This window comes from Chiloscyllium plagiosum, chromosome 9 (genome assembly GCF_004010195.1).
Source record: "Chiloscyllium plagiosum isolate BGI_BamShark_2017 chromosome 9, ASM401019v2, whole genome shotgun sequence".
In the NCBI taxonomy this organism is placed as follows: domain Eukaryota; kingdom Metazoa; phylum Chordata; class Chondrichthyes; order Orectolobiformes; family Hemiscylliidae; genus Chiloscyllium; species Chiloscyllium plagiosum.
Window position 1 is genome coordinate 36517809 of NC_057718.1, and position 26358 is coordinate 36544166.

Consider the following 26358-nt stretch of genomic DNA (forward strand, 5'->3'; position numbering starts at 1 on the left):
CTATTGAGGGAGTGCAGCGTAGGTTCACGAGGTCAATTCCTGGAATGGTGGGACTACCTTACGCTGAAAGACTGGAGCAACTGGGCTTGTATGCCCTTGAGTTTAGAAGACTGAGAGGGGATCTAATTGAGACATATAAGATCATTAAAGGATTGGACACTCTGGAGGCAGGAAACATGTTTCCACTGATGGGTGAGTGCGGAACCAGAGGACACATCTTAAAAATACGGGGTAGACCATTTAGGACAGAGATGAGGAGAAACGTCTTCACCCAGAGAGTGGTGGCTGTGTGGAATGCTCTGCCCAGAGGGCAGTGGAGGCCCAGTCTCTGGATTCATTTAAGAAAGAGTTGGATAGAGCTCTCAAGGATAGTGGAATCAAGGGTTATGGAGATAAGGCAGGAACAGGATACTGATTAAGAATGATCAGCCATGTTCATATTGAATGGTGGTGCAGGCTCGAAGGGCAGAATGGCCTACTCCTGCACCTATTGTCTACGGAGGCTTTGGAGAGGGTGCAGAAGAGGTTTACCATGATACTGTCTGGATTAGAGGGTATGAGGATAATGAGAGGCAAGAAAAATGTGAGTTGTTTTCTCTGGAGCAGCAGAGGCTGAGGGGAGACTTGATAGAAGTTTATAAAATGAGGTGCATAGATAGAGTTGACAATCAGAATCCTTTTCCCCAGAATGTCTAATACGCTTTTGTTTAGGAGGGGTCATCACATCCGGAACAACACTGCGGCAGGTAGTGCGCTGTACAGTTCTACGCGCGTCTGTATGTGTGCGCATTTAGAGTAAGTTTTACACAATCCAATTGAGACAAGCTGCGAATGCTGATGTCAGCAATGCAATGACAACTGCGATTGTTCGCCTGTCCAGGAGCCAGTTTGTGAACACAATACAGGAAGAGAAGTCTCCTGGAAAGAATAGATCGCTCTTTCTCGCCATGACATAACCAAAGCCTGCATGACAACTAGATATCCTTTTCCACTAGTTTCTATAAGCTGTTGCTCTTAACTAGTGATTAAAACACTTCAAAATTAGTGTGCCAATCATCTGTGTTTCCTATAAACATAGTGAAAGAATCTGGGAATAAGATGATTGGAGAACAGAAGGTTTTGAGGAAAAAAGTGAAACCCTCATTGAATCCTGGGGATTGGCACTACTGAACCATTTCTCCTCAGTATGCTTTCCTCCACCGATAATGTTTAGGTTTGTTTGTTCTTCTGTGCCTGTTTGTGCAGAGGGTTAAGAAGGGAACTAAATAGTCAAATGATAATTAGTACAGTGATGTTGATAACTCATTTTTGTTTGTCTGTAGTTAGAGTTTGTAATAAATAATAGTTTCGTGTTCAGTGTGTTTTGTTAAACTGACAAGCAAATTCGGAACTTTGAGTACTTTGATTAAATCTATAACTTCTGTGACAGCCCTGGGAGTAGTGGGCTCTGACAATATCAAATGGCTTCTTTCAGTGTTGTAATGACTATAGCCCTATGACTGAAACCTGAACATTCCTCTTGTAGTATGATGTTAAGCACTGAACATAGTCATTACAACACTGAAAGAAGCCATTTAGTTCATCAAGTCCAATTGGTCCTCTGTGCAGCAATATGGTCAGTCTCATCCCTTTCCTCTTTGCTTGTACAGCTGCAAATTGATTTCCTTCAAATGTCCATTAACTATCCTTTTCAAATCATTCTTTGCCATCACTTCAATCAGCATAACAGACAGCAAGTTCTAGGTATTCACTAATCAGTACATTAAAAACAAAGTTCCTCACATCGCACCTACAATTATTGCTTAAAATGATGAACCTGTGACACATACCATTAGCTAATGGAAAACAAAAACGCGGTTTTCAAGTTGCTATGACATAAGGGTGAACTCGCCAATTGGATACAAAATTGACTTTATGGTAGGAGACCGAGGACAGTGATGGAGCATTGTTTTTCAGACTGGAGGCCTGTGACCAATGGTGTTCCATAGGGATCGTTACTGGATCCACTTATGTTTGCCATTTGCATAAAAGATTTTGGATGAGAATATAGGAGGCATGGTTAGCAAGCTTGTGGATGACAACCAAATTGGTGATATAGTGGACAGTGAAGAAGGCTATCCAAGACTACAAAGAGATCTTGATCAACTGGATCTATAGGCTGAGGAGTGGCAGATTGGAGTTTCATTTATATAAATGAGAAGTACGGCATTTTGTTAAAATAAACATGGGCAGGACTTATACAATTAAAAGTAGGGCCACCTATCACTCTTATCTCCATCCACCTAATGCACTCTAGGCTATCTTCTCCCCAGCCCCAGCCCCACCCTCCTCCCATTTATCTCTCCACCCCTGAGGCTCCCAGCCTCATCCCTGATGAAGGGGTCCTGCCCGAAACATCGATTTTCCTGCTCCTCGGATGTTGCCTGACCTGCGGTACTTTTCCAGCATCACTCTAATCTTGACCCCAAGGTAATGCTGTAGAGCAGAGACCTTGGAGTTCGGGTACATAGTTCTTTGAAATTTGCATCACAAGTAGACAGGGTAGTTATGGCAACATTTAGTATGCTTGCCTTCATTGCTAAGACCTTTTTTAGTATAGGAGTTGGGACATCATATTGAGATTGTGCAGGACGTTGGTGAGGACACTTCTGGAGTAGCTTGTACAGTTCTAGTCACCCTGTTACAGGAAGGATATTAAGTGGAGGAGATTCAGAAAAAGTTTACCAGGATGTTGTCGGGAATGGAGGGCTTGAGTTATAAGAAGAGACTGGATAGGCTGGGACTTTTTTTGCTGGAGCATAGGAGATTGAGGGGTGACCTTACAGTGGTTTATAAAAATCATGAGGTGTGTAGATAAAGTCCCTAAGGTGGAGGACTTCAAAACTAGGGAGCATGTTTTTAAGGAGAAAGATTTAAATATGACACAAGGAGCAAATTTTTATTTTAAAAAACATAGTGGCCAGTGCATGGAATGAACTGCCAGAGGAAGTGGCAGGTACAGTTACAATGTTCAAAAGATATTTGGAATAGTACATGAATAGGAAAGGTTTGGAGGGATATCGGCCAAATGTAGACAGGTGGGACCAGTTTAGTTTGGGAACATGGTAGGAGTTAGTTGGACCGAAGGGTCTGTTGCCATGCTGTATGACTCTGTAAGCACTTTAAATGATTAAAAAGTGGGTCACAGGTAGACAGAAGCAGATTGTTTTCAGTTGTTGAGAGGTCTAACCTAACGGCCATTTAGATAAAATTAAATATACAAAATTTAGAGCAGAGGAAAACAAGTAGAATCAATTGCAAAGAATTGAAAGAATGAATAATTCACTTCCAGGGTTAGTGGTGGAGCCAGATACTATGTCAAGACTCAAGATTACTTTGGATAGGTAAATGAAGGGAAATGGGAACAGGCTTGGTAAATGTGATTCAGATCATTGGCTGAATGGACCAAATGGCATTCTTTCTTGAAACTATATACATTTAAAATCAATCCCTTAACTTTACTTCCAGTTCCTGATTGATGTTTGCCACTGTTCATTGTAAACTTTAGGATATTTTAGTTGCATAAAATGGAGCAACATAACTGTAAGCAGTAATTATTGTCACAGTTTCAGGAGATTGAGGGGCAAACATTCAGGCAAAGTTGTGCAATCTGTAGACTGTTACTGCATACCATTTCAGATTAATTTTAAACTTGTGATTACAAAATGCTGGTCTGCTTGTGTTTAAAATATTTGTAAATGGAGACAAGTGACATTTGTGAAATGTTAGAAATACTTTCAAATATATTTGCAACCATTTGAAACTTGGGAGTTTGGGATGGGTAACAACGTAAACAAAATGTGTGCCACTGAAATATGTTAGCTGCCACTACGTTGGCAGAGTTTAGTACAGACTGTACATACACAGTCTGAGAAATTTAGGATTCCCCACAGAATCAGAAGTTGTAGCAACCTTACAATTTGGCAGTAATAGCTCAGTGGTAATTTACAATGAATTGGTTCCTTGCCTGGGTTACTAAATAGGGCTAAGTACTCAAGTAACAATTTATAAATTCTGAGGTAGAAAGACTGTCATCATTAACATGCCCAATTTTGTTTAGTTGGATCACAGGCTGAAAGAAAATATATTATTCCAAAGAACAAAAACAATAACTACGAACATCATAAGATAACTGAAAAACATTATTTTCACTTTTGGGAAGAAATATCAGAATACTTACAATATAGGATTTCATAGTCCCCTGAGTTAGACATTATGAAATTTGTATCTGGTGACCAGTCCAGGTGTGTAATATAACTGGAATGTCCCTGAAGAGGGGGAAGAAATAATAAAATTAATTTATAGATCGTATTCCAATAGCATTTTTAAATTGAGAAAAACAATTAGAAATGCAAGCGATATCCACTTCAACTTCAAAATGCTGAGCCCATAATACATTTGAACTTTAACTTTCCCTGCTCATTTTAGTGTGAGAAATTAAATGTGGCAGCAAAAAAAAAATGGTTAGGAGTTCTGATAGAACTGCTCACTTTGCATGGAGAAGTTATTTCTCCATTTGGGTGTCGGCTATGTAGGAAGCACCCACCCCAAGCAAACGACTGACTTAAAAGGACACTAGAAAATACATTTAATCTGGAAGCTATTGTCATTTTCTGACTGCTTTAATTATTTTTGTTTTTTTGGCACTAAGATTCTCAGTAGATTTTGTCCACATTGTTCAAATTTTCTTTTACTCTTTGCACCAATTCTAGTATCAATAAGTTTCACATGTCTGTGATGCTTGGAACAAAAGAAAGAGACCCTAAGGAGGGATGTCAGACAGAGCTGATCGTGAAAGAAGTGACACAGACAAACTTGGTTTTGGCAGACAATAGTTGCAGTGCTTCTTCTTCACAAAAAGAAGCTAAGACAGTGCTATTAAAACATGACTGCGAGAAGAAGTGTGGTGTTATACATCAAACATTTTGTAGCAAGGTTTGAAAAGAACATCAGGGTGATCAGCAAGCAGTGCACCCTGATGTCAGAAGACTGACAATTGTAATGGTATCATTAGAATGGCACAGTGGCTCACTGCATTCATCACATGTTGTTTCATCTCTATGTCAGGTTTAACTAGATTGAGATCATTTTCATGTTACTTTCCAGTATGCTACTTGCATTCCCTTTGTTTTTGCTAGTTACTTTTCTGTTCTTTCCTCTTGACTTCACCTGAGTCATAGGGGTTTTTGAATGGACATTATGAGCCTTTCAAAGAGCTTTAATAATTGTTGTTTCCTTATTTTAATATTCCCTGCTATCAATTTTCCCCTAAAAATTCAGTAAGAGGTGATTAGTGGCTTCCATTCTCAGATTGCTTAAATGCACCACCTCAAATCTCCACCTGAAATAACAGACAAGCTGAACATAGTAAACTGGGTGCAACTTTCATTTGACTTTATCTAAAATTTTAATTAGCCATTTGCATTTAAACTGTGTCTACTTCTGAATCTCATTTCCCGCAAAATAAAATTGCCCAAATATAATGACATGAGAAGAGGGCTAGCTGCCTATTGAAAAGCATGTCTGCAATTCCCCAAACACTGGGAATCTCTTTACAAAACATCAGAATGAGCATAGGAAATATTTCTGCTTAAGACAAGGGACAGAAATCACACCTTCATTTCAAAATGTGTCTGCACACCATCTAAAGAATAGAACATTAAATAAAACCTGACATGCTTAATAAGTTCTTTCAAGGGAAAAAAAGGCTTCAGTTGCAGAAGAATTTTTATAGGCTTGCTTTGTTCTTTTTACAGACTGCTGTAAAATGCTAACTATTCATTTGAGAAAATCTGCCACATGCTTCAAGACAAACCTATTACACAAGATGAGCGAACCACGTCAATCTTTCCAAACAACAGCTTTAGCACAGTACAACTTATTTAGCTTGTAAATGGATACTCTATCAATGCTAAATTTCACCTGTATTACATTTTTGGGGTAACATGATTTTTCCTTAGCTGTAAAAGGGAAACTGAGGAACAATAAATGTACTTAAAAGAAACTAGTTTAAATACTGCAGGTAGGATCCAACCTGAAAGTAAAAGGATGTGAACTAGTTTAGGACTGCCAAGCAAAATAAAAATCATGATCTTGCAACATAAGCTTTTAAATATTAATCCTGTTGTGGTTCATATTTAATTGATACCACTGCTGCACCCATTTCATTAATGATGTTCAAGGTGATTCATGACATAAGATAGGTATGTGAAGCCTAAATTCAGTGATACTGTACTTCTATTTAATGTAAGGAAAACCAAATTGACCTGACTGATTCTTCTGCACGCAAATTTAAACAATTCATAAAGACACAACAATTAATCAGTCTTCAAGGTCTAGCATCTGTGCAGACCAGTCAGCAGTTGCACCAATATAATCTGAAGATTTACAGACTTTGAGAGCATCATGCTTTTCAAAATAACTGGAATGTATAAGCAGGTCAGTTTACATACTTTTACCAATAAAACTTTAATAAACATTCACAATAAGTGAATGAGTAGTGACTAGAGATGGGCTTGTTGTGAGGTGGCAATGAGACTACTGAAAGCAGAATGAAGATTTTACATTACAAATAATCATCTGGTCATCTACTTATTTTTGCTGGCTTTCTTTGACTCACTGCAGCACTGATTCATTATAGATACATTATTAAATTTCAGCTACTCTATATCAAATAATTATAATGCTGGGACATGATCACTAACTAACACAAGGTTCAGAATTGCTGGCACAGTAGAAATATGAGTTATAACTGAGAAGGTTCAGATACAAGATTCACCTTGCACTCTCCTGAAGTGCAAGATACTGGGTTGTTAGGACAGACCAAAAATACAATAAGAAAACCAAGGACTTGGAACAACCATCTCTACTCCTAAACTTTTGCCTATTGCTGAGAACTCCTCTCCATCTTAATACTCATAGTTTTGATAATCTTTGTTACAGAAGAACAAGATGTAGTCACAACTGAAATTTAGAGAACACAGATTCTAAGAGAGCAAAGCCTCAGGCCACTTTGTTGAAGAAGATTTTAATGACACAGATACCAAATCTAACTATTTCTCCAGTAGTGTTGAAGACACTCAACACATGGGTTACAGAGTCCATTCTTCATTTGACACATTGCCAAGGTCAAATCAAAATACATGACATCATTGGTTTCTCTGCTTTATGTTTTGTGTGCTGTGGACTTGCATGCTAATCACAGGCTATGTGGTAACTTCGTGATTATCAAATTAAAAAAGTAAAATCAGCAAAAATTGTAAATATATTATTCACAGAATATAACTGATTATTTGTCAGCCTGAATACTAACACAATATTTGCATGTTTTAACAAAAATGCCATTTATCTCAAAGTTGATATGCAGATAGCTCAAATGATGAGCTGTTAGTAAAAATTATGACAAAGTTCCTCAGTTAATCAGACTTCACAGATCATTTTACATTTTTAATTTCCCTGCAATCTAGAAGTTGAATTCCAAAAGTTAAATGTTTTTATACAATCATAAGCAGTTTATTTCCAGTCTGTGAGAAATTTGGCAGCTGTACAAAATTCCTTTGGCTGAAATTTGAGCTTTGAGAACAGGCGAGATTCTTCTTTAAGAAAGCCAGAGATTTAACCTTTGTGACTAATCATGCTTATTGAAAAAAGTATATTACCAAATTATATTTACTGGGTATATAGAGGAGAAATCAAGATTTCTGAGTATCATATTCAAACAAAAATATATTTTTATAAAAAATTTAAGAACTTTGGACAACACGATTGTGTTCAAGCACTGTCGAGCAGCAATCAATAAAATAAATACAATGAACAAACTAGTACAGTAGAGTATAAATTTGAGAAAATCTAGAACACGCTTTGAAGACTGATTTACTAAGCCTGTGGACTGAATTATGTTGAGATACTGAATACGTAGAGATACACATTACAACACATAGCATGAAGGTAAGTCTGGCAGGTTGTGCACCACTTAAAATTATGCTGGAAAAGAGGGTCCCGGGAACGCATGGGCATCACGCTTTGAAGGAGGCAGGATGTTTTGACAGAGGGCTTATGTAATTTTGGGCTTCATAAAGAAAGAGACGGAGTACAAAAGCAGGACCCAACTAGATTACTGCATTCAGTTCTGGTCACCACTATTTGGTGCGACTTGAAGCAATCACATGACCTCTGATGTAGTTATGTTGCACTGAGAGTCATGAAGGAAGCAGCTCAAAAGCCAGCACACGAAATGTGGACTCTGATAGCTGTAGACAGCAATCTACTTTATGGAACAGCAAAGAATAATTAGAACTTCAGTCTGCAACTTTGCACTGCTGGGTGACTAAGTATGGCTTTGCATTTTTCACTCCTTGATCAGCTGGAGAGGAAAGGGCGCTGGAAATGGATCTTCTTCCAGTCTGAATGGCAAAATTAGCAGGTAACCACACAGTGTTAGACAGAAAAAACTGAAAAATTAGGAGTAGCAATTCTCATCAGTGCTGGGGAAAGGGGGTGACAAACTGTATTGTACCTTAGATCTCACAGAAGAACTGAAAAGCCAGATTGAAGAAATCTTGAAAGGCTTGTAACCCACTTTGAATTACCCACAAATGTTTTTTAAGAACAGTATTTTTGAACAACAGAATTCAAACTGAGTGGAGTCTGCAGACCCAGAATACTAATGAGTGCACAACTGCACTAAGATATTTAGCTCAATCTTGCAAGTTTGAGCAATACAGAGATGATCTCATTAGAGATCAGACTGTCTTACGTACAGAAGGTCATGCCATCACAGCATATCTGCTGACATAAGAAAAACCTACTTAAAAAGCTATAAATGTACAGATGCTCAGTCTGTCAATTATCAGCTAGACAGTATTAATGGGAGAACGGATGAAGTTTGCATTGTGCTGAGACAAAGTCTTGGTATCACAAGTGTGTGACCACGGAGAAACGGAAGAAATATTTCCAGAAGGATCAGCAGAAAGATCAAGGCCAGACTACAGAATGTAACTAATGTAGAGATCACCATGTAAATTAAAGGAAACATATTCAGCATGGGAAAGGCAATTCCAAGAAAGTGAACCACTTGCACTTCATGTGTTTTGCTGAAGATGGCTGCTGGAGAAATTTCAGATGATAATTCTGAAAAATCATGTCAAGTCATACCACACGTAGGAAATATTGGGCTGAAAGAGTCTATTGATAAATAGTTTCTGACTGTTAGACTGATAGCTACAGAAGGTGAAGACTGCGGTGCTACTTGCAACAGAATGTGCTTTTCAGACCTGTGTGAAATTGCTCAAGATGATGACCCAAAAATGAAACCATCATAGCTAACCAAGTTGAGAATTCAATGCAAAAGTAAGTAGGAGGAGACAATTCTAGATAATAATACTAATCAAAATCCATTCACCTCAGTTGAAGGAGTTCAAAGCTTGTACAGGGGAACCCCCACATCAGTGGTTTCGGTTTCTATGGTCTTAAGTTATCCACGGTTTACCACAGCCCGAAAATATTACATAGAACATTCCAGAAATAATTCCAGGGGTCTGCTGGGGAAGTAAATTTCCCATTTAAATAATAGGATTTGCGACTATCCGCGGTATCTGTGATAGGTCTTGGAACGTACCACCTGCAGATATGGGGGACACCTGTACTAGTAACCCAACATGTAGTAGAAAAGGTGTGCAGCATTTTATAAGGCATAAAGCCATTTATTGTTAAACAGATCCAAAGACAAAATTACAAAGATGTATTCACATATTTTCATGATGATTGCCATCCTGAAGTAGATGAAAGTGGAAGACCAATTCAGCATAGGAACAAAAGAACGTAAGAGACAGGAGCAGAAGCAGGCAATTTGGTCCATTGAACTGCTCCACCATTCAATAAGGTCATGGCTGAACTTTTCATTGACTCAACTCCACTTACCCACCCAATCACTATAACCCTTAATTCCTTTGCTGTTCAAAAATCTAGAGATGACTGCAGGGAGATTTGACAGAAGTCTGCAAGGTTATACAGATTTACGTAAGGTAAACAAATAAAAGCTGTTCCTATTTGCTAATTATGGAACAATAGGATGCAAATGAAGTCTCTGGGCACAAATGCAGGGGAGAATGTGAGTAACATTTTTTTAAAAAATGCAGTTTGAAGTAATGACCTGGAACATGGTAGAAGCAGAGATGATCAATGATTTCTAAAGGAAATTTGACAGGCACTTGAGGAAAATAAATCTTTAGCGGTCTGAGGCTCAGGTAGCAGAGCGAGGCTGACTGGACTGTTCCTTGTAGAACTGGCATGGAGTGGACATACCAACTTGCTTCCCTCTGTGCCATGACTCTATGGAACTTAGCATACTTCAAAAGGACAGACAGTTTGGTAGAAAGGGACATTATTTGGCAGATAAAATTTAAAGAGGAAACCAAATTGATATATTAGGGATAACAAGAAGAATGAATATAATCCTAAAGTTGCACGGGATAAAAGAGGAGATCAGGGATAGTAAGCACACATCTCATTGGAAGTTGGTAGGTCAGAATGTGAAAACGGTTAGAAGTTTTTTTTTAATGGGTAAAGAGTAGATGTGAAAGCAAGTTAGTTACGATAAACTTTCACAAAGCCGAGGTTTAGTCTCAACCAAAGTTGAGTGTGCGCAATTCTGGCATCACACTTTTTTAAAAAAACTGAAGGCTTTACAGAAGGTGCAGAAAACATTTTTTTGGGGGGTGGGGAAAGAGGGGAGAGGGAAAATATCGAGAGGAAGTTTGATAGAGGAGCTCAACATCATGAGGTGTATAGACAAAGCAGATGGAGAAGCTGTTCCCATTGACACAATGGTTGAGAACTTGAGGACACACATTTAGTGATTGGCAAAGAATCAAACAGAAAGAAAATTTTTTACACAGCAAGTGGTTAAGACTTGGAATGAAGTGTTTGAAGTAATGAAGGTGGTAGAATCAATACTGGATTTTAAAAAGCTGGCAAATATGCCCTAGGTAAGAAAGAAAATTGCAGGGCTACATGAAAAAAGGGTAAAGGACTGGGACTAACTAAATTTAATTGCAGAGATACTTGAAGGATGCCAATTGGCCATCTTCTGTACTGTAACTATTCTATGTTACTAATGACAAAAGTTTATATCTTAAGTTACAACTATTAACTGTTGCGGGAAAACCCTTTAAAATTAATTCAGGGAAATGATTGACATTACCACCTCTCAATCTTTGTAATAAAATGATGAGGACTCAGAAAACAGGTTTGTCATAGTATTTCAGAAATAGCCAAATCGGGACCAAAAAATGCTATCAAGGAAAACAGACATTAAAACAAGCCAACCAAAGATTCTAGTACCTAATCATGAAGAACAGACCCTGAATCAAAATCAGGTGAAGCACACTGCTCCAGCAAAAATATAAATATCTTTTCCCTAGCTGAACAGAATGGAAAATTACTGAAGAAAGCAAGAGAAAGATGGACAACATTCTGGGTAGATATTAATCATGCATTAAATAAAGGACCCAGAATATAATGGGGTACCATGGTTTTAAAAGAAACTTTATAGGACATCTGGGAACACATCTGGGAACTCTCAACTGTAGACAAAAGAAAATCCAACTAATTGAGAGGATATCTTGGGCGGGGTGGAGGGGGAAGAGGAGAGTCCAATTAATCATTGGTTGGAGAATCTGCTCTTCACGAACTAGCCATATCTATCGTGTTTGTTTGAGCATAGGTGCCAAAATAATTGAGGTAGATATTGGCAAGAGTTTACTCACTGTAAGTAACATATCAATGAAGTACTGACATTTTTACAGGAAGTATGCTCTTTTCACAAACTGTTCAATCTAAATATTTTCTGAAATCATTTCACATCTTTGCCAATTTTAAATCTGTAATCCTGTGTGTAACACGTTAAAACATGTTAAACTAATCCCATTAAGCACAACAATTTGAGCAAGTCATTAATTTGTCCTTATAATTCATGGGTTATTGAAACAATAGAATGAAGCATTTCAAAACAAAAAAGAAAATTGCTATGTAGCAAATAAAGAAAACAAAAGGCTTGTGCTAGAATCTGCATAACATTTTATACTTGAGACATTCCTGTAGGTTGTAGTTTAACTGTATTGACTCAGCATATCTTCACTTCCAAAGCAAAATCATGAAAATCAAAGAATGACTTATTACACAAACGAGCCAAGTTTATATGCATGTTAATGCTCAAAATACATGCAAAATTTGACAGTATAACACATTAATCTGAAAATCAAAATTGTAGAATTCAAATACTTATGTAGTTTGTAAAATATTCATAAATGCTATATTAGCACATGATTTAGAATCCCTATTGCTGAGTCTGTGTAAAGCTAATATTTGGCAATTTCTTGTTTCTATGTCAGACTTGACTTTTTATTTTGGTCTTAAAATATTTTTTCAGACTCTAAGCAAGGACTAAATAATGATGAAATGTACTCAGGACAACATCTTTGATCAGAATGTCCTCGGATCAAGTATGAAGATTTTGATTTGCTGTTGTCACATGTATCGACACAGTGGAAAAAAAAAGTGTTGCTTTGTGTGCTATGCAGACAGATTGTACCATGCAAAGTACATCAAGGTAGCAGAATAGAGTTCAAGATCAAAATTAACATTTGAGAGGTCCATTCAAGAATCTGATAACAGCAGGGAAGAAGCTATTCTTGAATCTGTTTGTACATATATTCAAACTTTTATGTCTTTGCCCCATAGAAGAGGGTGGAAGAGAGTGTAACTGGGGTGGAAGGGGTCTTTGATTAACTTTGTTGCTTTCCCGAGGCAGCAGGAAGTATAGATGGAGTCAATGGATGGGAAGCTGGTTTGTGTGATGGACTGGGCTGTGTCCACAACTCTGTAGTTCTTGCCACCTTGGGAATAGCAGTTGCCAGATAGGATGCTTTCTGTGGTACATCTATAAAAAGGTATTAGGTCAGGTGCTAGGGCATGAGCTGTACTTAGTGAGCTAGATACCTATGGAGGAAATACTTGGATGAGAGTGATTTTTACGATGTATTGTTTTGATTAGTAACAGAGAAGTGCAATGAACAATCCAATTTTGGCCAGAGAACACTATGGTGTGTTAAAATGGCAGGTAACCAGCAACTCAGGGTCATTTTTGAGGATAAAATGTAGGTGTTCCATAAAGCGGTCACCCAGTTTTGCGCTTCGTCTCCCCAATGTACAAGAGATTACATCATAAGCAGCCAATACAAAACATTAGATTGAGTGAAGTGCAGGTAAAGCGCTGCTTCACTTGGACAGTGAGAACAGAGGAAGTAAACGGGCAGGTGTTATACCTTCTATGATTGAAAGGCAAGGTACTTTGGGGGTGTTGCAAGTCGAGGAGGAATGGACCAAGGTATCCTGGAGGGAACGGTCTCTGCGAAAGGCTGACTTTTGGGGGAGGCATTGAATATATTGCGGCATCCTTCTGGGGTGTCACAAAACAAGGCTACTGATAATTTGCACATGGATGCTGGCGGGGTAATAAATGAGGACAAGGGGACACCACCACTATTGTGGGAGGGAAGAAGGGGATGAGGGCCGAGGTGCGGGAGATGTGTCAGACTGAGGGCCCTATCAACCACAGGGGTGTGGAATCCTTGGTTGAAGAAGGTGGTGACATTTTGGAGGGCCCCTTGTTGAAGTTGGCATCATTGGAATGGTTGTGACAGAGACAGAGGAACTGGGAGAATGGAAGTGAGTTTTTTTTTAAAAACAGGAAGCGGGATGCGAGGATGTATAGTTGAGGTAACTGCGAGAGTCAGTGGACATGTAACAACAGCCAGGACTGGAAATTGCATATGCTATATCCTTGACAAAGGAAGCACAAGGATAAACTTAGAACTTGAGTGGTCAGAAAGCTTTTCAAAACCTAGAAATTCAAGACAAAATTAAAAGACTTTTTACCAAAGCTGTTCAATTAAGGAGAGTCAGCACAGATTGTCAAGGGCAAATTATGTCCATCTAATATGATTTTGGATTTTGAAGAGCTAACAGAGATGGTTGATTAGGGTGGTGCACAAGGACTTTCAAAAAGAATTTGATAAGGAGCAACATAACAGACTTGCGAGCAAGGTTAGAACCATTGGAACAAATGGAATACAGGAAGAACTAGCCATCTGGACACAGAACTGGCTCAAAGGTAGAAGACAGAGGGTGGTGGTGGAGGGTTGTTTTTCAGACTGGAGGCCTGTGACCAGTGGAGTGCCACAAGGAATGGTGCTGGGCCCTCTACATTTTGTCATTTCCATAAATGATTTGGATGCAAGCATAAGAGGTACAGTTAGTAAGTTTGCAGATGACATCAAAATCGGAGGTGCAGTGGACAACGAAGAGGGTTACCTCAGATTACAACAGGATCTTGACCAGATGGGCCAATGGGCTGAGAAGTGGCAGATGGATGCAAGATGCTGAATTTTGGGAAAGCAAATCTTAGCACGGCTTATACACTTAATGGTAAGGTCCTACGGAGTGTTGTTGAACAAAGAGACCTTGGAGTGCAGGTTCATAGCTCCTTGAAAGTGGAGTCATAGGTAGATAAAATAGTGAAGGTGGCATTTGGTATGCTTTCCTTTATTGGTCAGAGTATTGAGTACAGGGGTTGGGAGGTCATGTTGTGGCTGTACAGGACATTGGTTAGGCCATTGTTGGAATATTGCGTGCAATTCTGGTCTCCTTCCTATCGGAAAGATATTGTGAAACTTGAGAGGGTTCAGAAAAGATTTATAAGGATGTTGCCAGGGTTGGAGGATTTGAGATGTACAGAGAGGCTGAACAGGCTGGGGTTGTTTTCCCTGGAGCATTGGAGGCTGAGGGGTGACCTCCTAGATGTTTACAAAATTCTGAGGGGCATGGATAAGGTAAATAGGCAAAGTCTTTTCCCTGGGGTTGGGGAGTCCAGAACTAGAGGATATAGATTTTGGGTGAGAGGGGAAAGATATAAAAGAGACCTAAGGGGCAACTTTTTCACACAGAGGGTGGTACGAGTATGAAATGAGCTGCCAGAGGAAGTGGAGGAGGCTGGTACAATTGCAACATTTAAGAGGCATTTGGATGGGTATATGAATAGGAAGGATTTGGAGGGATATGGGCCAGGTGCTGGCAGGTGGGACTAGATTGGGTTGGGATATCTGGTCAGCATGGACAGGTTGGACTGAAGGATCTGTTTCCATGCTGTACATCTCTATGACTCTATAAATGGGACAGTAGAAACATTGATACAGAATTGTCTGAGTAGCCAAAAACAAGAGAGCAGTAGAAAATCAAATAAAACTCAAAATGCTAGATGTATCCAGCATGTTAGATAGCATCTGTGAAGAGAAACACAGCTAATCTTTCAGGTTGTATCACCGTTCAGCAGACCATTTGAATGATTGTATAAAAAACAGGGGGCGCAGCATGGATCATTGTTAGGACCCATGGCAGCCTAAATTTGGATGCACTGGGCACAATTTGTAGAAGACACAAACTTGGGAATTCGTAAACTTTGAGGAGGCTTCTGATAAACTTCAAGAAAACAGACAAGGTGATGGAACAGATGGATGAATTTCTGATAAAATTTAATGTGGAGAAATGTGAAGTGATTCATTTTAACAGGAAAAATGAGAATACAATATAAAATAAAAAGCAGAATTTGAAGTGGGGTGCAGGGCAGAGGACCTGGGAGAAAGTGTGCTCAAACCATTGAAGGTGACAAGCCAGGTTGAGAATGCAAATGGGATCCTGAGTTTTATATGTAGGATCATAGAGTACCAAAGCTATCAAAAAAACTGTGCAAAGACTGATTTAGGCACAACACTAAGTGTGATGCTGCTCCTTTAACAAGCTTTTGTTGTCCTTGGCTTTTTTTCTCCCCTCAGAGAGGTCATAAAAGACACAGACTCTAAAAAGTCTAAGGTTGAAGGGTTTTAGGGCCAATTTGATTGTAGCTAACAGATACTGCCTCAGGCAAAAGGTTTTTAAGTTTAAAAAAAAACTTGTACAATGAAAGGGGAGTGGCCAGTTCTCCCAGCTCAGCTTTCCTATGGTTTGATTTGGTTTTAGTAGTCTGGCTATTTACTGAAAGCAGTCAGGTAGTTTTGAAGCTCCTGGACCCAAAGAAGCAGGTCCATGCTAGTCCTCTCTCTCTAACATCTCTCCTGTAAGACCCTGTGTTTGATTTTACCTTTTGCGCCAGGGATGTCTATGGGGATTGTTGCAAGTATTTGGAACATCATCATTAGGTTGGGTTTTCGGATAGGTTAAGTTATTCTATATTCTGTTCTCTTTTGTTTGTTTCATTCAGTTATCTTGTAAATAAATTCTGCCTTGTTTAAAACTAAATGATTTGATCAGCTGCATCTCTCCTGGAATATCCATGTTACATCTGTTTAAAACAGCTAGCAAAGTTAGAGTCTGGGCTATTTTTTGAAATGTTTTGAGAGAGTCTGACATGGTCAATAACAAAAGGTGCAAAATAATTCATGACAATGGTTTCAGAAATGAGGCACTTCAATTACTTGGATTGATTCAAGAAGCTGGACATGTTCTCCTGGGGGATGATTGTGGAAATTTGACAGACATGTTCAAAACCATGAGGGATTGAGAGAGCAGGAATGGAGAAACTATTACTATTGGCAAAAAGGCACAGATTTATGGTGATTGACAAAGCATGATGGTATGTGGAAAATCCTTTTTTAAAACACAAATGGTTAAGATCCAGAATGCACTGTTGTGGTAAGGGGCATATACAACTGACAATGCAATTGGTCAATTAGATTAGATTAGATTACTTAACAGTATGGAAACAGGCCCTGCGGCCTAACAAGTCCACACCGACCCTCCGAAGAGCAAATGACGCAGACCCATTCATTTACCCTTTCACCTAACACTACGGGCAATTTAGCATGGCCAATTCACTTAACCTGCACATTTTTGGACTGTGGGAGGAAAGTGGAGCACCCGGAGACTGAAGAGAAAAAAAATTGCAGGACTGATGGAAACAGGGGAGGGTAATGGGAGGTTAAAGTAGTTCTTAATGAGAGACAGAACAAACATGAGGGGCCTTCTTGCTGCAATCATCCTATGACTCTAGAACTCTCAATTTAAAAAAAAAATCAATACTGATCAAATGTACCAATACATAGGCCAGCAGAATAGAAAGACTAAAATCAATAAAGTGTGGGTGATGCATTTTGGGAAAACAATGATTAACTGATGCATTGTGGAATCAAAGGCAGAGTTTTAAAGAGACTGTGAAGAGAGACAGGGAGTCCTGGTATTTATGTGCTTAGATCTCAGAAGGTGCAGGGTATATTGAAAGAATAATTTATAAAGCATATGGGAATTTGGGTTTAAATACAGGCAGAGTTTGAAAATAGGAAAGTTATTCTGAACCTTTATAAAACTCCAGTTAAGCCACAACTAGAGTATTCCTTCCAGTTCTGATTGTCATACTATTGGAAGGATAATGAGGGGCCTGACATGGTATGCAAGAGTTTTGTCAAAAACTGGTTCAAGGATGATGGATTTTACGTACAATGTTATGTTGTATCAGCTAGGTTAGTTATACATGGACAAAGGAGTTCAATGAAGATTTGACAAAGTGTGATAATGAAATATTTGGATAACATACATAAAAAGAAAATCTGTTTTAATTAGCTGAGCATAAGGGCAATAGCATGACAGTTTAGGCTGTGGTAAGAAATGTGCGCCAGATGTGAGGGAGACCCTTTTTATTATACAGTAAGTGTTAACAATCTGAAACTTCCTACCTGTGAGTGTAGGAAATGTACAATTTCAAAAGAAAATGGATGGCATCTTAGGAAACTAAACTTGCAACACTATTGGAATAAAGCATGGGGAAATTAGACTGATAAGACTGCAGGAGCAAATTACCACAGATGCTGGAATCTTATCAGAAAACAAATGCTAGAGATCATAGTGGATCAGGCAGCATCCATGGACAGAGAGCAAGCGAACGTTACAAGTCTAGATGACTCTTTATCAGCTCTGATGAAGAGTAATCTAGATTTGAAACGTTAGCTTGCTGTCTCTCCATGGATGCTGTCTGACCCGCTGTGATCGCCAACATTTGTTGTTTTCTAGTAAGATTGCAGGAGAGAGTATCAACCTGGATTCATTGGGCTGAATGCCTTCCTTCTGTGCTGTAATTACTTTATGACTTCTCTTGCATTAAAAAACAACTTCACAGCACCTCACAAATCAATTATTCAACATTGAAAAGGTGCATCCTAAAAAGGATCAGTTGTGTTTTCTTTCCTCAACAGTTTCCACTGCTGTCGCCATTAAGCATAACCAAGTGTCTGCAGCCAATAGTAAACACATGTCTAATAGATTAAAATACACATCATAGGAACCTATATGTTCTTGCCTAAACATTACAATGTATGTTGTTTACATTTGATAACTGTACATTTAATTTTCTCAACAACACTCGATGTTAGTTCATCATTTGGAGGCTAAAATTAAAGGTGCAATATTAAAATTATATTGGATTTTTCAAAGCTTTTTTGATCATTGACACTTTTTCAACAATTTGGAAATAAATTGCAAGAAAAGCCCATCAGCACAGGAACATAAATTAGAGCAACGCATTTAAATGTGAGCTATATTTGTGTTCCTGATTCAGGTGAATCATTAGTGGGAAAAAATATATATGCAAATACTCTACAATGATTGTTTTGGAACTCAACAGTTAAAGAGAACATTAAAAAAGCCTATTTTGTGAAAGCATATTCCTTTACAGAGCAAGCCCACAGAAAATATCAATAATAATCAACCATACATCTCATTAATTCCGACTCATTAAAGTTTTTTTTTTAATTACTCACTCACAGTGCATTTTCCTTGTCTGCTGTATTTTCTGCCATTTTCAGCTACTGTGTAGATGTAAATAAAATTGTCATGGGACCCCACTGCCAAGTAATTACCATCTGTAAATAACATATAAAGTGTTAACCATACGAATAATAACCATGCTGTTTCAGCACATCAAGTTTCTTGGTAATATCTAAAACTTTCTTGAACATTTGGTCAGGAGTAGTTTAAACAACATATCATGCAATTTACTGAAATTATTATGTTAGCAATCTCCAGTTCTCTAATAAAGTCACACACACACACACTTCTGTTATGGGTAGCTTGCTATAATTCAATCTCAGGCACAAGCTGTCTCATAACTGGCACTAATGCTCTCTGAGTACAGGTTGTGTGAGTGACTATTTATGACAAACGTGCTCTCTCAGGAAACTGAAACCTTAATTATTCAATTGGCTGAAGCCTAAAAAAAGGGCAGAGTAACATTAAGCCTGTTCTAAATTTAAAAAAAGGGGCTGATCAAATCATAATTTCAAAGATCTGCACTATTTAAGAAATAAAAATCAGAAAATTGGAAACAGTTAACAAGTCAGGAAGCATCTGTTCGGAGAGAAACAAAAGGCAATGTTTCAATTCATCTTTCATCAGGTCATTAGCCTCAATTTTGATTATTGCCAACTTTTAAAGCTGCACTAGAGATGTTTGTGGCAAGAGCTTTTCCTTTGTCACCATTCAAGTGATTGCAATTTACTGTCATCTTGCCAATCTGGAACATTTAGGTCTAAATAATTTGTGCATTATATAAAGATACTGAATGGCCATTTCAAAGGACAGTTACGCGTCAACTGCATTGGAGTAGTTCTGGAGTCAAATGTCGGCCAAACCAGGAAAGAATTATAGATTTACTTCCTGAAAGAATATTAGTGAACCAATGGGTTTTTAGAAAAATTCGTAATAATGGTTATGGTCACCATTATTGAGACAAGCTTTATATTCCAGATTATTAATTGAAGTCAAATTCCACCAGCTGTAATGATGGGATTTATACTCCCATCTCCAGAGCATTAGCCTGGACTTCAGGATTATTGGTCTAGTGACAATGTCACTATGTCAACTTCTCTTGCTAAAATAAGTTTGGAATTAGTTAATGAAATTAAAATATGAAATGATACAGTAAAGTAAATATCCCCAAGGGACCAACTCAGCAGAGAGGCAAGCTACCTAAGAAGCAAAATCATCTATCAGTACTTTTTAAAGTTCTAGATAATTGGAGCAAAAATGATTTTTTTGAAGAACAAGTTGATATACTTCATGTACAGTAATATAAAATCTTCCTGGTAACAAATGGTACAGTGATCTGGAGATGCCGGTGTTGATCTGGGGTGTACAAAGTTAAAAATCACACAACACCAGGTTATAGTCCAACAGGTTTATTTGGAAGCACTAGCTTTCAGAGCGCTGCTCCTTCATTAGGTGGTTAAACCTGTTGGACTATAACCCTGTTGTGTGATTTTTAACTACGTGTACCAGGAGAGCCTAGAAACTGACAAAGAATGGGCATACTCCTAAATAACTTATATAGCTCAAAAATAATCCTGAATATAGGCCTAATGACACAAAGACAAGGAGCTAGAGTAAAACTGCAGCAGAGGATTGAGGCAGGTTATAAATTAAGCTAAGGTTTAGCCAACTTCCAATTTTATTATAGGGATAAAAAAATGCAATCAAGTGCTGAACTTAGAAGATATTTGACAGAAATGAAAGTTCAAAATACATTTTTTTTTTAGCAGTATGCTTCCCCAAGAAAGGAATAATTGCTTGTTCACAGTTGATGTTTATTTTCTGGACTTTCAAGCCATCTATAATCTAACAGCAAATTTAAAATTCTTTTGTACGATTTGCAGATATTTTCAAGTGTGAAAATTAAAGTCTCTGTATGGGCTTCAATGCAATTGGATGGCATTCTATTTCATCAAAAGTAGAACCCAAATACACAACACTTTAAGTTGCAAGTATAATTACTCCAACAAGTAATGACTTTTATATTTACAAGACAAAACTATCTCATTATCACATAAATAAAAAACCTGATGCAAGCATAGAATGGCTTGAACTGTGGAAATATTGACCATACAAGATATCCAATGAATATCATTATTTGGTGCCATTCTCCTGCCTTTTCCTTGCACATTAGATGATTAGTTGAATACAGGTAATGTTCCCTCGAATGCCTCAGCTGAATCTGCTTCCACCATATGTCTTGCCCCAAACTGGCCGTTGTGTGAAAAAGCTTTTTCTCACATTTTTTCTGTTTTTGCAAATCACTTAAAAATCTGTGCTTTCTCATTCTAGATCATTTTACAAGCAGTACAGTTTCTTCCTGTTTACTAACTTCCATACAATATATAAAATAATACACAATTTATGTAATGCAACCTATAAACTGCCAGACGTTATTTAAATCTGATTCCAGCCAGGTTGACTGTGTGCTCAGGTATCTGACAGTTAACATTTGATCGTCCCTAACTGACAAATTTTCCATGGTAATACCTCTATCGATCATCGGTGATCCAAATAGTCGCCAATGAATTAGCACCCCTTCTCATACAGTATAAATGATAGTTTTCTCTTTAAATTGATATTCTTGTGAATTGTCCTGATGAGTCCAAGGAAAAAGAATTGAATGAAACGCGGGAAATCACAACAGTTCAGGCAGTAAGGAGATATCAAGGCCATGGTGTGCTCCTCCTGCTCTCTGTTGGAAATCAGGTATAGTTCCGGTGCCTGGGACCAGAATACATCAGAAGTGTCTCCAGCCGCAGCTCCCGGAAGCCCAAGTTTCAAAGCTGGATAGCTTACGATACTGTGGAGCATCCGTAGAGCTCAAAATGTCATGGACAGCACGTATAGAGAAGTGGTCATCCCGAAGACTAAGATTCTATAGACATGGAGGGGATGGATGACTACCAAACAGTGAGAGAGGACAAGGCAGCCATTTATTTGTAAAACAAGTATACACTTTGGATATTATTGGATATTATTATTTCCTCTCAGAGAAAAGTAGCAACAACCAAATTATTGGAAGCATGCCTAACTCTGCTGCACAGTAAAGGATGAATAAGAGTGGCTATGGTAATATAGAATTCATTCATAAGGGCAACAGACAGATGTTTCTGTGGCCACAAACAAGGCACCAGGTTGGCATGTTGCCAACCAGATGCAAGGATCAAGGATGTCTGGAGCAGCTATTGGACATTGTGGACTAGGAGTGTGAAAAACTAGTGGTGGTGGTACACACAGATACTAATGGCATAGGTTAACAATGGGATGACGTTCTAAAAGCAGAATATAGTTAGTCAGGAATCAAGTTAAAAAGTAGGACCTCAATGTAATGATCTCAGGATTGCTACCAATGCCATGTGCTGGTCAGAGTGGAAAGAATAGGATATATCAGATGAATAAATGACTGGAGAGATGGTGCAAGGGGGAAAGCATTTGAACTGGCTCTGTGGGAGGAAGGGTCGACTTTAAACTAAAATGGCAATGGTGGTGGTGGTGGAAACCTACACAAGGCTATAGAGAAAAGGAAAACAATGACAAAAACTAAAGACAGATTGGGAAATAAGAAGTTACGGAGAGAGAATTAAAGGACAAAAATCAAACAGGGCCACAGTGCAAAATAATGAGAAAGGGTATAAGAACCCATAACAGACCAGCCTTAAGACCCCAGGTCTTAATGCATGGTGTATTCATAATAAAGTGGAGAAATTAGTCACACAGATAGATATAAATAGGTATGATATAGTTGGGATTTTGGAGGCATGACTGCAGAGTGAACAGCAATGAGGACTGAAGATCCAAAGGTATACAGATTTTAGAAAGGACAAAGAAGAAAATGAGATGGAGTAGCATTGCTGGTTAATGAGTTTTAACACAACAGAGGAAGTGGAATCTGTATGGGCAGATATCAAAGGATTCCTGTATCAAAGGAATATAGTAGTCAGGATTGTATATTGACCCTCCAATTGAAGTGGTAACATTGGAGAAGGTATTACATAAGAAACAAGAGACGCAAGCAAGAAAGGCACATTATGGGCGACTGTAATCTGCGTATAGATAGAGCAAATCAAACCTGTTCGTATGTGGCCCTTAGGCGGTTGGCACAGGATAGCGCCACATACGAACAACTCCAGTTTCTGCATGAATGCCGAAAGAATCAAACCTGTAACAATTCTATGGAAGAGGATTTCCTGGAGTGTAAATGATATGGTTTTCTGGATCAATACATTGAGAAAACAACTAGTGAACAGGCCATCCTAGATTAGGTACTGTTGTATGAAAAAGGAATAATTGGCAATCTAGCTCTCTCCCTTGGGGGAAGAGTGACCATAATATGGCAGAATTCTTCTTTAAGATGTTGAGTGGTGTAGGTGATTCGGGTCCTGAGTCTCAATAGCGAAACTATAATGTTATGATGCATGAGCTGGCTATGATAAATTGGGGAACATTATTTAAAAGGATGACAGTGGATAGGCAAGCATTTAAAGTGTGTATGGAGAAACCACAACAATTGTTCATTCCTGACTGGCACAAAAATAAAGTGGGAAAGGTGGTCTGACCATGCCTAAAAAGGAAAATTAGAGATAGTACTAGATCTAAGTATGGAGTGTACAAATTGGCTGAAGAAAACAGCAGACCTGAAGATTGGTAGCAATTTAGATTTCAGCAAAAGGGGACAAAGGGATTGATCAAGGAGGAGAAAGTAAGAGTACGAGAGTAAGCTTACAGGGACCAGAAGCTTTTATATTCAGTTTGCACATGATGAGAAAAAGATTAATGAAGATAAATGTGGGTCCCTTATAGTCGGAATCATTTTGGTTGTCTTCATAGAGAAGAACACAATTAATATTGCAAAAATATTGGGTAACAGAGTGTCTAGTGAGAGATAGGAACTAAAGGAACTCAGTATTAGAAGATACATGTTGTTGGGAAATTGATGGAATTAAAGGCTGACGAATCCCCAGGGCCCTTTAATCTACATCCCTGAGTAGATAAGGAAGTGGCACTCAAAACAGCAGTATTATTTGTGGTTATCGTTCAAGATTCTATAGACTCCAAAACAGTCCCTATGGATTGCTGGATATTTGATCTAACCTCACTATTCAGAAAAGGAGGAAAAGAGAAATTAGGGAATTATAGGTGTTGAACTGGACATTCTTGTAAGGAAAATGCAAGAGTCCATTATAAAAGTCTTAATAATAGAGCACTTGGAGAACATTGACAGGATTGGACAGAGTCAGCATGGATTTACGAAAGGGAAATCATGCTTGCCAAATCAATTGGAATTTTTTTGAGGATGTACCTAGTAGAGTTAATTTAAAAAAAGCTAGTGGGTGTGTTTTATTTGGTTTATTTACTTTATATCTCATATATAAAAGTCCCATATAAGAGATGTGTATGCAAAATTAAACCGCTTGGAATTGTGGGTACTGACACATAGGGAGCTGGTTATGGACAAGCAACAAAGAGTGGGACTAAATATATGCCTTTTTCTGAGTGGCAGTCAGTGACAAGTGGAGTGCCACAGGGATCAGTGTGTATGCCCCAGGTAATCACAATTTATATATAAATGATTTAGATGAGGGAATTAAAAGTAGTCTCTAAGGTTACACAAAGCTGGTTTGGAAGGTGAACTGTGAGGAGGATACAGAGATGTTTCAGTGTGTTTTGGACAAGTTGAATGAAAGGGATGAATGCATGAAAGATGAAGTATAACGTGGATATATGTGAGATTGTCCACTTTGGAAGCAAAAATACAAAAGCAGATTATCTAAACAGTGATAGATTGGAAAAGGAGGAGACGCAACTTGACTTCAGTATCTTGTACTTCAGGCACTGAAAGTAAGCAAGCAGCAGATGGTGAATGGTACGCTGACATTCATAGTGAGGGGGTTGAGTGCAGGAGCAGAGATGTCTAGCTGTAACTGTACAGGCCTTCTTGAATATTGTGTGCAATTCTGATATCTAAACAAAGTTATTCTTGTAATGGAGGGAGTGTAACAAAAGTTTACCAGATTGTTCCTGGGACAGCAGGAGAGATTAGATCGGTTAGGGTATAGTCATTGCAGTTTAGAAGCTTGAGGGGGGGAATATCATAGAAATCTATAAAATTCTAATAGGGGGGTGAAAGGCCTTTATCTGTGCCATCGTTCTTAATGACTAGAGAGGGTAAATGTATGAAGGGTCTTCTTGATGACTGGGAAATCCAGAACTAGGGTTACAGTCTCAGGATATGGCAATGAGTCATTGGATACTGAGATGAGGAGAGATTTCTTCACCCAGTGGTGAGCCTGTGGAATTGTATGCCACAGAAAGAGGTTGAGACAAAAACATTGAATGTTTTCGAGGAAGGGTAAGATATAGTTCTTAGGGGAAAGGGATCAAAGGGTATGGGGACAAAGTGGGAACAGGATGAGTTGAGTGATTAGTCGTGATCATTATTAATAATGGAGTGAATTTGAAGGACCAAATGGCCTACTTCTGCTCCTATTTTCTATGTATCACAAACCAACAGCCACGTTCAGACAACAACTCACCAGAACGAAGGACCCGATACCCAACATGAGCAAAACTAATGTAGTGTACAAAATACCATGCAAGGACTGCACAAAACACTATATAGGACAAACAGGAAGACAGCTAACAATCCGCATACATGAACATCAACTAGCCCCGAAACGACACGACCAGCTATCCTTAGTAGCCACACACGCAGACAACAAGCAACATGAATTCGACTGGGACAACACTACTATCATAGGGCAAGCCAGACAGAGAACAGCCAGGGAATTCCTAGAGGCATGGCATTCATCCACAAACTCCATCAACAAACACATCGACCTGGACCCAATATACCAACCACTACAGCGGACAGCTGAAACTGACAACCGGAAGCGGCAGGGATAGATCACTATAAACACCGGAGAAAACGTCAAAGAAGCGCTTCGCAGGAGGCTCCCAAGCACTGATGATGTCGCCTAGCCAGGGGACGAAACGTTTGCAACAAAAACTTCCAGCTCGGCAAACAGAACCACAACAACGAGCACCCGAGCTACAAATCTTCGCACAATCTATGTATCTATAATTGGGAGCTTTTCATTAGCAAACAAATTGTGCTCATGATACCAGTAAAAAGTTTTAAATGTTGTTTTATTACAGTAATTGGAACGTGTGAAACAAATTCAATTACCTGGAGAATATCGCATCACTGAGAGCTGTTCATTCCCATCAGTGTGTATTGAAACCAGGTCTTTAGTCTCAGCATCTAGAACAAACCACCTGTTGTGCAAGAAATATTAATAAATCAAGCTCATCTATAATTATGCAATTCCTTACTGTATTGCAGTATTCATCAATAAACGTCATATTTACTTGACAAAGTCTTCTTCAGTCCACTAATCATTTAAAACTTTT

The 26358-nt window shown here is 38.5% G+C and overlaps 1 protein-coding gene across 6 annotated transcripts in view; it reads right to left on the reverse strand.

Annotated features, from left to right (window-relative positions):
• The window catches only part of LOC122552779 (echinoderm microtubule-associated protein-like 4), a 299840-nt gene that overhangs the window by 18842 nt on the left and 254640 nt on the right, over window positions 1-26358 (reverse strand). For all 6 annotated transcript variants that reach the window (XM_043695706.1, XM_043695703.1, XM_043695705.1 and 3 more), the window contains 3 exons: window positions 26135-26223; window positions 18904-19001; window positions 4220-4307 (listed from right to left, as the gene is read on the reverse strand). In XM_043695706.1, the coding sequence (XP_043551641.1) occupies window positions 4220-4307; window positions 18904-19001; window positions 26135-26223 (275 nt within the window). The remainder of the gene's footprint in view (window positions 1-4219; window positions 4308-18903; window positions 19002-26134; window positions 26224-26358) is intronic.